Here is a 13,126-nt window from a genome sequence, read left to right as displayed (position 1 = left end):
CTTGCTTGTTGTTCATGGTGATTAACCAACAGTGCCACTTTCGTTTTGTCACATATATTTACTCAACACTAGACAATACTGATAGCGCCATACGTATGCTTCATTTATGCTCTTATGCCGTCCTTGTGTCTCCCTTTCCATCGCCTCTCTGCTATCAGGTTTTCAAGTTCGAGCCGAGTGATTTTGGTGATAACTACCCGCTCTCAACTTGCACGCCCGATAACATCGTCTTCCAGTTGGGCGCGTCGAGTTTCGTGACCTCGAGAACTTGTCCCGCAAAGCGGAGAAAACAGCGGGGTGCAATGCAGCGAGGCATGGGAGCCTCCAGCACCGTGTTTAGGTTTGTTCATTTTGCAGTGGTATCTTTAACAGGGACTTTCTCCGCAGTGCAGAGCGTCGGCGTTGCGTAATGTTGTAGCGGAAAACTCTCCGATGACAATGCTCCCCACGGGGTCACGTGACCGAGGCGGACCTGGTGGGTGGAGGGCGCGCGGGCTGCAGATATTGCCGACAATTTTTTTGTCCCAAGTGGAGATCAAGAGGTCTGGGAGCTTATTTTTTGCTCGTATCAGTTTTCCGCACTTTCACTGGACCTTCACTTTCTCTCTGGCTGAAATCCTGTGAGTTTCGTCATTGCTTATAAAGCTGCCGAGGAGAACTATTTCTGCGGTGTCATGTATATAGATTAGAGCCTCCTATATCTGGCTTCCCCACAAGAATAGTTGACCCTGCAAACCACACAGAACGTGCTAGTAAATCCGAGTAAAAAGCCACGAAGAAACGTGTTTCCTGTCGATATGAACCTACAGCTTTGGCGAGGCTTCAAGCACTTAAATAACCTAGTGCACATCCCGAAGTTTGACTAATATTCCTTTTCTCATGGCTGCAGGTATGAAACCCAGCTTGCAGCTCGCTCCGTCTTCGCGGTGGAGTGGATATGACGACTATGAGCACATCTTAGTTTTGTGGCAATGTTAGAACTGCAGACCTCCGTTGGAAACTTCCTTCGCCTGCCTTCAAAATTTAGTTAAGCAGAATGTAAAATGTAAAACGCACTTTTTACATTGTTAGCAGGAATTCAGGAGAGCGTTTTAGTTCACTTTTGCCACTACATGGCGCATGACAGAAAACTAACGACTGTATTTTCCTGAAAAAAAAAAAAAAAATATGGCGGTAGCGAATGCTGCGCGTGAGGACCTTTTTACTTGTGTGGTTTAGGGTTTGGCCACTCGGTTACGGCGCGACGCATATCAGCGAGCGGACGCACTGGCTTAAAGCCGATGTACAAATTTTGGACATTTTCCTGTTCCTTTGGACAAGCATGACATTGAAAATGGAGAGCCCAGTCTCTGTTCTGTTTCAAGCCACTGAAAAAGCGAATTGGCGCTGTATATTGTAGCAAAATTGAGTTTTTGTCGCCAAAAAGGGCTTTAGATACAGAGTGAAAGAAACGAAAGAACAGAACGACAGGGTGGGTTACAAGGGATGAGACTAATGGGAATATCAGCTTTGCCGTGTCCGTAGGCAGTAACTATGAGGGTACACAGGGCGCACAGTAAAAGCTTATAGCCTGGAATTCAACCTTGAATAATTTAAGTTTCACTAGCACCTTCGCAGCTTTTCTCTGAGGTTAACGTTTAGTCCAAGGCCCCAGAATCTTGCTTCGCTGAGGGTACGAGGATCCAAGCGGCGGAGCATTGTTGCCAGGAGAACACGCTCAAAACTCAAACCAATGGCAGTCGCACAGTAGGTGCCCAGTCGTCTCATCGCACCCGCAGTTTTCATACGCTAGAAAGTCCACCAAGGCGATTAGGCGAAATTAGGCATTTGCTAGCGCCACTTCCAGTCACAGGCGTCATGACAGCGTGGCATCGCAGCGGAAGAAGCCAGACAGTACATTCAGTTGAAGTAAGGGTTTGAAGTGGTGCAAATGGCATGCAGAGTTCCGAAGGTGAACCATGAGGCTAAAGTCATGTTTCGGGCAAGAACTTGCAGATGTCTTGCTGCGGCGGCTCTTTCCAGTAGTATCAGGACAATGCTGGCACTAACATGGCCCGATAAGCTAAGTTGTTTTCGACAATGCCATTGCGGCTTGGGAGCCACTGGAAGATGATGCCGTGACCTCGTTCCAGTGCAAAGAGGTCGGGTTGGCCAGCTCAGACCCGGCCGTTCTGGTACGGGCCGGGGAGTGGGCCGCCCAGGTCGCCGTCAGTCGAGGACTGATCAGTCCTCGACTGACACGCGCTTTTGACGAATTAAAGTTTTTATTTCAGAATACTGTCAATCCCATCTTGGGATTTTTACAGGAGAGGGCAAAACATACAAATACAGGTTCAGTGCTAATTTTTTTTTAAGAGTAGAAAATAAAGGCAAAACATGCAATACAAATGGCAATAATAAAACAATCATGTCATCAAACTGATGATGTCACTTGATTACAATAAATACACTGAGAAGAGTACTGCAATACAAGAATACGAGCAAGGTTATGATGTGAGGAATGAGAGTACAGAACTCTCAGCGAGGGTAATAAATTTGTTTATGGTGCGTTGGGCTGTGACTGACGGATGCAATTGATTCCAATCTCGAACAACTTGTGGAAAAAAAGAATATTGGAAAGTATTACTGCGACAGAAATATTCTTCAAGGGTGAGTGCATGCTTGTGACGTGTTCCTCGTGTAGTGTTTATACGAACAAAGCCTGTGGGAGACATCTTTAATGCATTATTAAAAAGTAGATACAAAAACTTTAAACGGTGTAATTTGGCACGGCTGGTCAGCGTGTGAAGCCCTGCCGTGCGTAAAAGATCTGTGACTGAATGCATGCGGCCGTAGCAGTTGAAGATAAAGCGCACGGCTTTCCTTTGCACCATCTCGAGCGTGTTAACGTTCTTTTTAGTGGGGGGGAACCAGGCTATGTCCACTACACTCCACTCGGACCGATGACATATGCACCGCTGAGTAAGACGGAGGAGCGAACTTTAATGCGCCTGCAGACAGGTACTCTACTCTGTACTGCAATTATAAAACATTACAATCCCAACACGGATGGGCAATGCCCGCACTGTGGCGAGACCTGTGATATCTTCCACGTGGTGTGGGCGTGTACTCAAAATCCTCCCCTCCCCCCTTCCCCTACCCCTTCCAGAGAGGCTTGGGAGACTGCCCTTCTCAACTGCTCCTCGCTTGAGTCCCAAAGGACTCTGGTGAAACGGGCGAGAGACGGGGCCTCGTCATGCGGTGTCCCGGTATAGGGACGCCGACCATGTAGCGGGCCACTTTGTGGCTCTCAAACTCTATTTCACCACCACCACCTTCAGTTACGTGCTTTAAGGCGCGTTTGAGGTGTCCACCGAGATGTCGAGATCTGAACTCTACTGCTTTCTTCCCTTTCCTCAAAACACATTCATTCGCATTCTTACACCGGGCAGTGAGCGCGCCCTCCGACCCGAATTTCACGAGGGACGGGTTAATCTCATTTCATGACATCACCCATCACTTTAGGCTGGAGAGGCGCGCATATCCCCCTCCCCACAAGTCGTTAACAAAAGCGCAGGAAGTCACCTGGCGCCGTCTTCAAACACGCTCCCTTCTCAATCCGGCTCTGCTTGCCCTCATGTACCCTGGCCAGTACGATCCAAACTGCCATAAATGTGGTGAAAGGGCCACCTACGACCACATTCTGTGGAATTGCGCAGATGATCCGCCTCCGGCGGAGTTGATACAGCTCCCTTCTCCCGAGCGGTGGGAGGCCGTGCTGGTCAGCTCGGACCCGAAGATCCAAGTGCGGACAATCGAGCGGGCCAACGAGGTCGCCGCTAGCCATGGGCTAGCGGCCATCTAGTACGTGCCTCCGCAACCTGCTCTCGACGCAATAAATGTTTTACAATCCAATCCAATCCAATCCACGTCAGCACACTTAAGTGCCCGCCGAATTTTTAAGGGGAAAGCCTTTCGCGCTTCATTGTTGCGACAGAAGGTTGTCAGCCGATATCTGGAGAATAACCACCTCATGCCTTCGTGCATGTTTGATTTCCGCCCAGGCTTATCCACCCAGGACGCCAGGACGTCTTTCTACAACTCAAACACCACATCCTTGACTCCCCCGCGGGCGACACCAAGGCTATCCTCGGTGTCGACCTGACAAAAGCTTTCGTCAACGTTACCCACGCAGCCGTCCTAGAAGGCCTTCACGCCCTAGGCGTAGGTCCGCGAATGTACAATTATGTCCACGTCTTCCTCTCCGAACGCACAGCCACACTCACCTTGGGCGATCACCAGCTTTCCGGTGTCTCACTAAGAGCACGGGGAACGCCTCAGGGTGCTGTGCTGTCTCCTATCCTCTTCAACATAGCCCTTCTCCAACTCCCTCACCAACTCGCCCAAGTTCCCGACATGCATTTCAGCTTCTATGCTGACGACATCACTGTCTGGGCTAATCGAGGCAGTGATGGCGACATAGAACACAACCTGCAGTTGGCCCTCAACATCATCAACTCGTACGTTCGCGCGCGCGGCCTAGCCTGCTCCCATTCCAAATCGGAACTCTTCCTTTACCGCCCCAGGCTGTACGACCCCGCCAACCCTCCCATATCACTTAAACTAGGGAATCATCCCATTCCCTTCGTCTCAAATATTCGTATCCTGGGCCTCGTACTTCACTCCCACGGCGCACACGGCGACACCACCCAAGCTCTCCAGGCCCAAACGCAGCAAGTCACCCGTCTAATCCGACGCGTGGCGAACCGGCAGGTCTGCGAGAGCGGAACACTCTACGCCTCACCCAAGCCCAAATCACGAGCCGCAAGGCGTACTCATTCCCCTACCTCCACCTAAAGCATAAGGAGCGGGACCACATCAACGCGCTCCTCAGGAGCTGCACGAAGGTCGCCCTCCGCCTACCCCCCAGCACCTCTACTGCCCGGCTCCTCAACCTCAGTACCCACAACACATTTGAGGAGCTGGCAGAAGCCACTATAACAGCACAGCTGACTCGCCTGTCGGGTACCGCGACAGGCCGCACTCTGCTCTGTCAGCTAGGCATCGCCCCGATCATCCATCCTACCGAGGAGGCCCCCCTACCTCCAGACCTACGCTCCCATATCATCATCCATCCCATACCTAAGAACATGCACCCGAAGCACGAGCGAGAACTCAGGGCAGCCCGCGCCAAAGTCCTGCATAAGCTTTACGGCGAGAGTTCCGAGGTAGCCTATGTGGACGTGGCAGCGTATTCGTCGGGCTCCTGCATGGTCCTCGCCGTCGCTAACAATCAGGCCCGATTACTCGCATCAGGCTCCATCACCACAGACTCATCAGAAATTGCAGAGGAAGCAGCCATTGCGCTCGCTCTCATCTCGACCTCTGCCACCAAAATTCTCTCCGACTCAAAATCCGCCCTGTCCAATTTCGCTAAAGGCATGATATTCCGCACCGCGGCTCGGCTTCTACGCTTCTGGCACCCCACCCGCCCTGTAACCCTTATCTGGACCCCCGCACACGCAGGCCTCCCGGGTAACGAGGAGGTCCACTCCCTCGCCCGAGGTCTCACTTTCCGGGCTGGAGTGGACCCCCTCCGCCATCCCAGGAGCGTCTGCTTACCTTCAGAGATACCCTTACCCACTACCGAGATACCCGGCGCGTTTACGCACCACCGGCTCCCTCTCTAACCCTAACCCAGGCCTCCCACTGGTGCCGACTCCAGACCCGTACTGCTCCTTACCCTATTCTTCTTCATTCCCGCTACCCCGATAGTTCCTTTCCTCCTGTAAGCTCTGCGGGAAACCGGGAGACTTTATTCATATCCTTCTCACATGCCCTACCTTCCCACACCCTTCATCCCCAACAACGGCGGAGTCATACTGGGAGACTCTCCTGGCCAGCTCCGCTGCTGCTGACCAGCGCCGGATAATTACCGACGCCTTGAAGCGGATAGCCCTCCAAGGACTGTCCTTTGCGCTTTAAGGGCAACCCCCTAAGGGTTGCCTCGCGCCACGTAAGGGGAGGCAGGGTTTGCCCCCTCTGCATTGTTTGGCAATAAATGTTTCAACCACCACCACCAGCAGAAGCTTGTCAGCAGAGGTGTCCCGCTTTTGACGGGTGTCCACCGACATATGCGAAACAGTCACTGCGTAATTTCCTTTCCTCAAATACAATTTTCATTTTCATCATTACGGTCCCTCCTTCTCTTCCTTCTTTCAATCCCACTTCCTCCCTTCCTGTACGGCGCCATTACTTAGTAATTAGTCATTAATTATGTGTGACGTCATCCAGTGGTGATGTCACCAGTGCTAAAGTGATGCGAAAAACGCTTTCGCCTCTAGGCACTTTGAACAGTCAAAGTACCCCCTGATTTTTTTTTTTTGATAATGCATTTTGTTTTGTTTATAAAATCTTGGCCTTTGTTTTTCCTGTATATTTGATATTTGCACTTATATCTTTTTATGCATTCCCAACACGCGAAAATACGTTCTAAGGATTGTCGTGCAAATAAATAAATAAGTAGTTTCTGATTGAAAAACAAGCTGCACCAAGGATGGAACATTGAACTGTGTTCTGCCTTCCCATTCGTATGAAGATAGAAATCAGGCAAGAGTGTTTGCATATATTTATCTAGGAGTCGAGGACATGCGTTTATTTTTATCCGGATTCTAAAGGTGGACTGCAGTGCGTGCTGAAAAATGCACCGTATGTGACTACAATCAGCCCATCTAAGCAAGCTCGGACTGTACCATTATTTAGTGGCTCTTGAGGAAAACTGTTGCCTGGTCGGTGATAAATAACTTGGCATAGCAAATAAAATCAGACTCATTGCAAGGCTGGAGGTCTCGCCACAAAACAAGAAGCACACCCAGGCAGGATGAAAAAAAAAGAAAACAGCGATCTGGAGCCGTTGAAGAACGATGCAGCACATGGAGCCAGGGAATCTGGTTTTCGTACGAAACGGTTTTGTCTGATAATAAATATTTGTACGCTATTTTCCAGCATCAAGGAAAAAAGAAACTATCAGGATTTTTCGCCGTACCGGCGAATGAACTTACAGTCTTTCTCAAAAGTATACAGCTAAAAGAGTTGTCTTCTTCTGAGTCCTACAGCGCGGACCCTCTTGCATACTCTTGCATACCGTAATCTCACTAAGGGTGGAGGTACTGAAGTCCTCAACCCTCCCAATCTTAGGACTGTCAGATGTGCTAAAGAGCCCCGCTACACGGCTTGGAAACAAACCCCTTGGGATGTATATTTTAGACAAAGACTGTACGTACTGGCGACAGTCTTACGTGTCTTAGCATCGTGTTCATGGAAATGTGTTTACTGCGCGTGTCAGCCACAGCGTCTTCTGTAAAACTGATGTGATATTTCATTGCGTTTTGGAATGTGTGTGCCATTAGGTGCATTATTCAACAACGCATAGCTTTCCCTGGTGGCCCCTGAAATGCCATGTGAAGTGAATACAGCGGGTGCCACCATGTATGTTTTTTTTGATGATCGTATCTACACACGACGGGTTTGTCGCCGTTCCGCAAGTATAGAGCAAATGCAGTCCGAAGACTGTGGCCACCATTTCGATGATCCATGCCTCTCATAGTATGTTACCGGTGATGATCATCGTCGTCGTCATTGTCATCAGCTTGACTATGCCCACTGCAGGAGAAAGGCCTCTGCAGTCTGTCCATTAACCCCACCCTGCGTGAGCTGTGACCACATTATCCCAGAAAACTTGTTAATCCAAGTCGCCCAACTAACTTTCCGCTGCCCCCTGCTACGCTTAGCTTCGGTTATCATGCCTTCGCATTGCATGCCCTGCCCAAGCCCATTTATTCGCCATGATTTCGACTAGGATGTCGTTAACCCGCGTTCATTCCCTAACCCACTCTGCCTTCTTCCTGGCTCTTAAAGTTAAACCTATCATTTTTCTTCCATAGCCGGGTGCGTTGTCCTCAATTTGAGTTGAACCCTTTTTGTTAACCTCCACGTTTTCGTTCCAAAGGTCAGTACCGGTAAGATACAGCTGCTTTATACTATTCTCTTGAGGGATAATGGTAAACTGCCATTCATGATCTGAGAGAGCCTTCCAAATGCGCTCCATCCCATTCTTATTCTTCGAGTTATTTGCCCCGCCGCGGTGGCTCAGTGGTTACGGCGCTCGGCTGCTGACCCGATAGACGCGGGTTCGATCCCGGCCGCGGCGGCCAAATTTCGATGAAGGCGAAATTCTAGAGGTTCATGTGCTGTGCGATGTCAGTGCACATTAAAGAACCCCAAATGGTCGAAATTTCCGGAGCCCTTCACTACGGCGTCCCCGAGTTGCTTTGGGACGTTAAACCCCAATAAACCAATCTTCGAGTTATCTCTCTCTCGTGATTCGGATGTTCGGTCATCACCTGCCCTAAGTACACGCATACTCTTACTGATACCAGTGCCTCGCTACCAAATGTAAACTGCTGTTCCTTTCCGAGACTGTTGGACATTATTTTGGTTTTCTGCATGTTAGTTTTAGACCAACCGTTGGAAGAGGTAAAAAAAAACGAAGCCCCTTCAGTCTTTATCTCCCAAATTCCCCTCCCTGCGCAGAGTAGCATGCCAGCGATTTTTAAACGCCGGCTAAATTCTCTGCTCTTCATTAAAGAGCCTCTCTCTCTCTCTCTCTCTAGGCCAACCGTTCTGCTCTGCCTGTCCAAGTCAGTGATCATGGCTTGCAGTTCATCCCCTGAGCGACCTTGCAAGGCAATACCATAATTGAATTGCATATTGCTAAAGTATTCTCCGTTAACTCTGATCAACAAGTATTCCCTATCCAGGCCTTCGAATACCTCCTGTAAACAGGCGGTGAATAGCATAGGCAAGATCGTGCCTTCCTGCCTGATGCCTTTCCTTATCGAAATTTTATTGCTGACTTCATGAAGGACAATGGTGGCTATGCAGCCATTATAGATATATTCCAGTATTTTTGCATAAGGCGCCTCTACATCCTGATTCCGTGATGCCTGCCTGACTGCGGAGGTTTCGACTGAGCCAAATGCGTTTTCATAATTTATGAAGGCTATAAGAGGGGTCGGTTGTATTACGGGTATTTCTCTATCACCTGACTGACAGTTTGGATATGGTTTATTATCGAGTAGCCTTTAAGAAATCCTGCCAAAAGACAATGCGAAGAATTGTTTGACCTCGGTCTGTTAAGCGTCAGGTGATACGTACACCACAGCAACCACCACCGTCATTGCTCATTGCTGACAGCGGCTTCGATGCTTGCACTGGCTCCTAATATTTCGACGGTCGTCTCTTCGCTCCAGCTTAATGTTCTCTCACTTCAGAGTCATGCCTCTGTGGCATAGACTCTGTTTCTAGTTTTCGATACTTAGAGTCTTCCCGCATGCGTCCTTTCGCCTTCCGCTTCTGGTTCTCCGCGTGCAAAATCTTCACGCCCCTGACGACGGACGGCAAAATTCGTTCCTCGTACTGCAGCCCATTGACTGTACGCCTCGCACGGAGCTCCCTCCAGGTCTAGGCGCTTTTTCGAGTTCCTCCTCCGGTGAAGGAACACGCTTCGCCTGAGGCATCCTCTGTGCTGTTTTTAGCTGGTCTTTGCTGTTATTTTATTGTTATCGAGGCTGGGCGGGCCTTGCCCCTGTCCTTCCCGTATTCACAGGACAACGACCGACGTTTGCACCCGAACTGAAGCCCCCATAAACGGCTATCGGCAGTGCAGAAAAAATAAGGTGATGCCAAAGAAAATTTGCCAGCAGTGACAAGCTTGAAGAAGATATACCCTTTCGAATGTATTTGCTTACCGTCTCAGGAGGGTGAGTGAACCCCAGAAATATGCAGAAGGCGATGATCAGAGAAGGAAAACGAATTCACCTCCGGAGTAACAACATGAAAGGGTGGTGGGCAAATATGAGAAGGAACTGGGCAATTCCTAACCCCCTCGTCCTGTCGGACGTGGTTAGCATGCTTGTGCTGATAAGCTGCGGCCGCTGAGTTCTAATTGCGAACTGATGAATCTTTAAGTTGAATCACTGATATATTGCCCAACCGCATCAACAGTGCATGCGCAGGTCGAATGAGCGCATTCCGGCTGAGTCTTAGCCTGACGAAGTCGTGGACAGGAGAACAGGAAGAATCATATGAGATGGAGGACTCCACTATGGACGGTGCAATATAACGAAGGTGAATTCTCTTCGCAGAGCTTTAGATTACTTGGAGCAGATTTCTGAACCTGCGTTCCGCCTGATGTTACACAAGGCTCTTGGCCAATGCCTCACGTATTGATAACCGACCATTTTATTATTCGATGCCCAACGAACAGCTGTGATTAACTCGTTGTAAATCTAATAAACATAAGACTCAAATTAATTCACACAGGGAGCGATTATTTGATCAAGAGAGTATAGCAGTGAGTGTCCATGAACCAGAAAAGGTGCTGTAGCACAATACCCATTGGAATAGTAGAAAATGCAGTTGTACTTTCTCATAAAATGCCCGTTGCAATCGTAGAAAACACAGTTACACTTTCTCATAGAGCCCTATGCCCTAGAAAGTGAAAAACCGAGGATAGTAACCTTATCAAAGCCGTTTTAAGGTCTTATAGTACACGACGGTTACACAAGCTGTAAATTGTACATACGACTGGCGACTATCAGCCATTTCTGTTATGCTTGTTTCTGGCCACACTATCTCGGCTTCGAAAAACAGCGGTGAAGAAAAGCTGAGCGCGATGAGCCCCTTCACTTTCTCCCCGCTGCTCGAGATCGTGACTCGTATACGTGAGCGGGCAAGAGAGAGTGAAATATCGTGCAAGGGCGAGGGGGCACGGTGAAATAGCCCGGCCTTCGGCGACAACGAAGGCGACGGGGTATTGCTCCCTCGGAAGAACGGGTTGTTGAGTGCCATGAGAGCAGCATGCCTGCAAAGCTTTCCCTTTCCCTTGAGGTCCACGGACGTCCACTCTCTCGGCCTTCTCCTTCTCTCCCAATGAGCCGGGCCGAGACAACCTGCGGAAGGGGGAAGGGCATTCGTTGGCGCAGCAGCGTGGGTTTGTTACCTGTCGTGAACGGAAGGGGGTGGCTCTCGGCTCTCGGACTACTGGTCGCAGAGCTTCAACGAAGCGGATCGTTCGCGCATGCGCGTTAGATCGTCTCCAGCCTGAAGGACCGACAAGGGAAGAGGCGTCTCATGCAGCGAGGAAGTTCTCCTGGAAACGGGTGCGGAGGCCTGCAAGCGTTCTGCGCCATGCATTGTCTATAGAGCGGACTTGCATTCATCAGCATTATTTCTGATTCTAGTCAAGCAAAAAGAAAAAAAAAACGGCGAAGGATCAGTATAAACAGGCACAAATTCCACCCACTTTTATTTGTTTTCGGGAGAATAGAAGATGGATACCGATGTAGTTCTCATCAAAGCGCACAAGCTAGAAAACGGCTTCAAGATGAACGGCTGTGACAACCTTGCGCTGGATGCGCCACTGAAAGGCATCGATGAAGGTAAGCGTGAGTATAATTCTTCTTTCGTACTGAAGTCGACTCTAGTAGCCGCTTGCTATTTCAATGGATGTTGTGAAGAAAAAAAAAACAGATAAAAGGAATTGTGGCCCTGCACCGCGGAGGTTAGGATGCACGTTTAATGAGCTTAGCATTTATTTGAGTGTACTTTCGTCTTCCATTGAGGAGGTAGTCTTTGGAAAGATGAATGTATATTAGGGAGAAAGTATTATTCCGATGGGTAGACTCTGAGCAAGAGCTTGCGATGTTTGTGGGTTTGTGTGAGGTGAAATTAATAAATAAGCATAAATCAAATAACATCCGCAGCTAACATTTGAACCCGCGGCGGCGCGAACAGTTCACCTTCGATGGGCCACTGCGCGAGAGCACTAAGCTATCGCCGCAGCCGAACAGGCCTCGTGTTGAACTACAACACACTCGGGCGCTGTGCACTGCACATCATCGTATTCATCAACTAATACTACTATCATACTAACATTCGCGCTTTGAGCTATGTGGCGGTAGTGACAAAGAGATGTGCGCTGCATGCGTTGGCCTGTACAACGTTTTGGCAGATACATGGCACTAGAGAAATACGCGCTGCCGTTGAAAACAGTGCTGCAGAAACGCGGCACTGAAGCGATGGTTGCCAGCGTGCATTGGGTAAAGTGGCACTGACGATCGAAAAAATGGTTGGCGGTTTTACGGCAGGGCATTTACTTTTCAATACCGAAAAGTCTGCAATGAATTACTTCGGATATTTTGACAAACTAGGAAATTCTGTGCGGAAGTTTGGCATTTAATAACGGCATTAATAAACGCTATCCCACTACAAAGCAAAAGGTCTTGCACCGCTCCAAGTAAAGAAATTTCTACCTGGCAGCAGCTGTGACTATTGCTAAGGCAGGTGTGCTCCAAGTGTGTCGAAATTCTGCATTCACACTCCATGAGTTATTTCCTGAATGTTGGCTGAAAATAATGGTTCTGCGTGTCAGTATTTTTCGAATGAAATTTTTTTTTGGATTACACACGATAGAATTTCGCCGGGGTGGATTTTGCAAAAGATTCGTTCAAGGTTTAATTCACTGTACTAAGAAAAGGATACTTCTCAGTAGTGTAGTTATGCCCGGCGCCTTCTGTGCTGGAGTACTTTATTTTCTGCTTATCATTTGACAATCACCGAGCGGAACATCTCAGCACTTCATATATATATGTTTTATTGCTGGTTTGTAGGGTTTGATGCCCAAAAGTGACTCGGGGGGGGGGGGGGGGGGGCGCCGTAGGGGAGCGCTGCGGTAATTTCGACCGCCTGGGGTTTTTTACCTTGCACTGCCTTGGCCTTGGCATAGTACGCGGACCTCTAGCATTTCGCCTCCATCGAAATTCGACCGCCGCGGCCGCGATCGCACCCGCGTTTTTCGGGTCAGCAGCCGAACATCATAGCCACTGAGCCACCACGGCGGCACTTCATATATGTATTCATGAGACTGTGTCGCCGCGTCAGGTGTTGAAACATGTCCCATAAACATTGTGAATATCTTCCGACAAGCCTGGTCGTATGATTAGGTACTTGACTATACTACTCAGTTCCAAAAGATACAGAAATGAGCCGCGTTTATTTACGCACGCCCTGGCGACTGTGAAATACT

General features: G+C 49.1%; 1 protein-coding gene across 1 annotated transcript in view; it reads left to right on the top strand.

The window, feature by feature from the left end:
- The first annotated feature begins 11,242 nt into the window (after positions 1-11,242).
- LOC149340706 (ATP-binding cassette sub-family G member 4-like) overlaps positions 11,243-13,126 on the top strand; it is a 30,923-nt gene continuing 29,039 nt past the window's right edge. The window contains exon 1 of the mRNA XM_089551334.1: positions 11,243-11,480. Within this exon, the coding sequence (XP_089407460.1) occupies positions 11,372-11,480 (109 nt within the window). The 5' untranslated portion in view covers positions 11,243-11,371. The remainder of the gene's footprint in view (positions 11,481-13,126) is intronic.

This window comes from Amblyomma mixtum, chromosome 6 (assembly GCF_055824585.1).
Source record: "Amblyomma mixtum isolate Tamu chromosome 6, ASM5582458v1, whole genome shotgun sequence".
Taxonomy (NCBI): Eukaryota; Metazoa; Arthropoda; class Arachnida; order Ixodida; family Ixodidae; genus Amblyomma; species Amblyomma mixtum.
The sequence above is the reverse complement of the archived record's forward strand: the minus strand, read 5'-3'. Positions and strand labels throughout refer to the sequence as shown.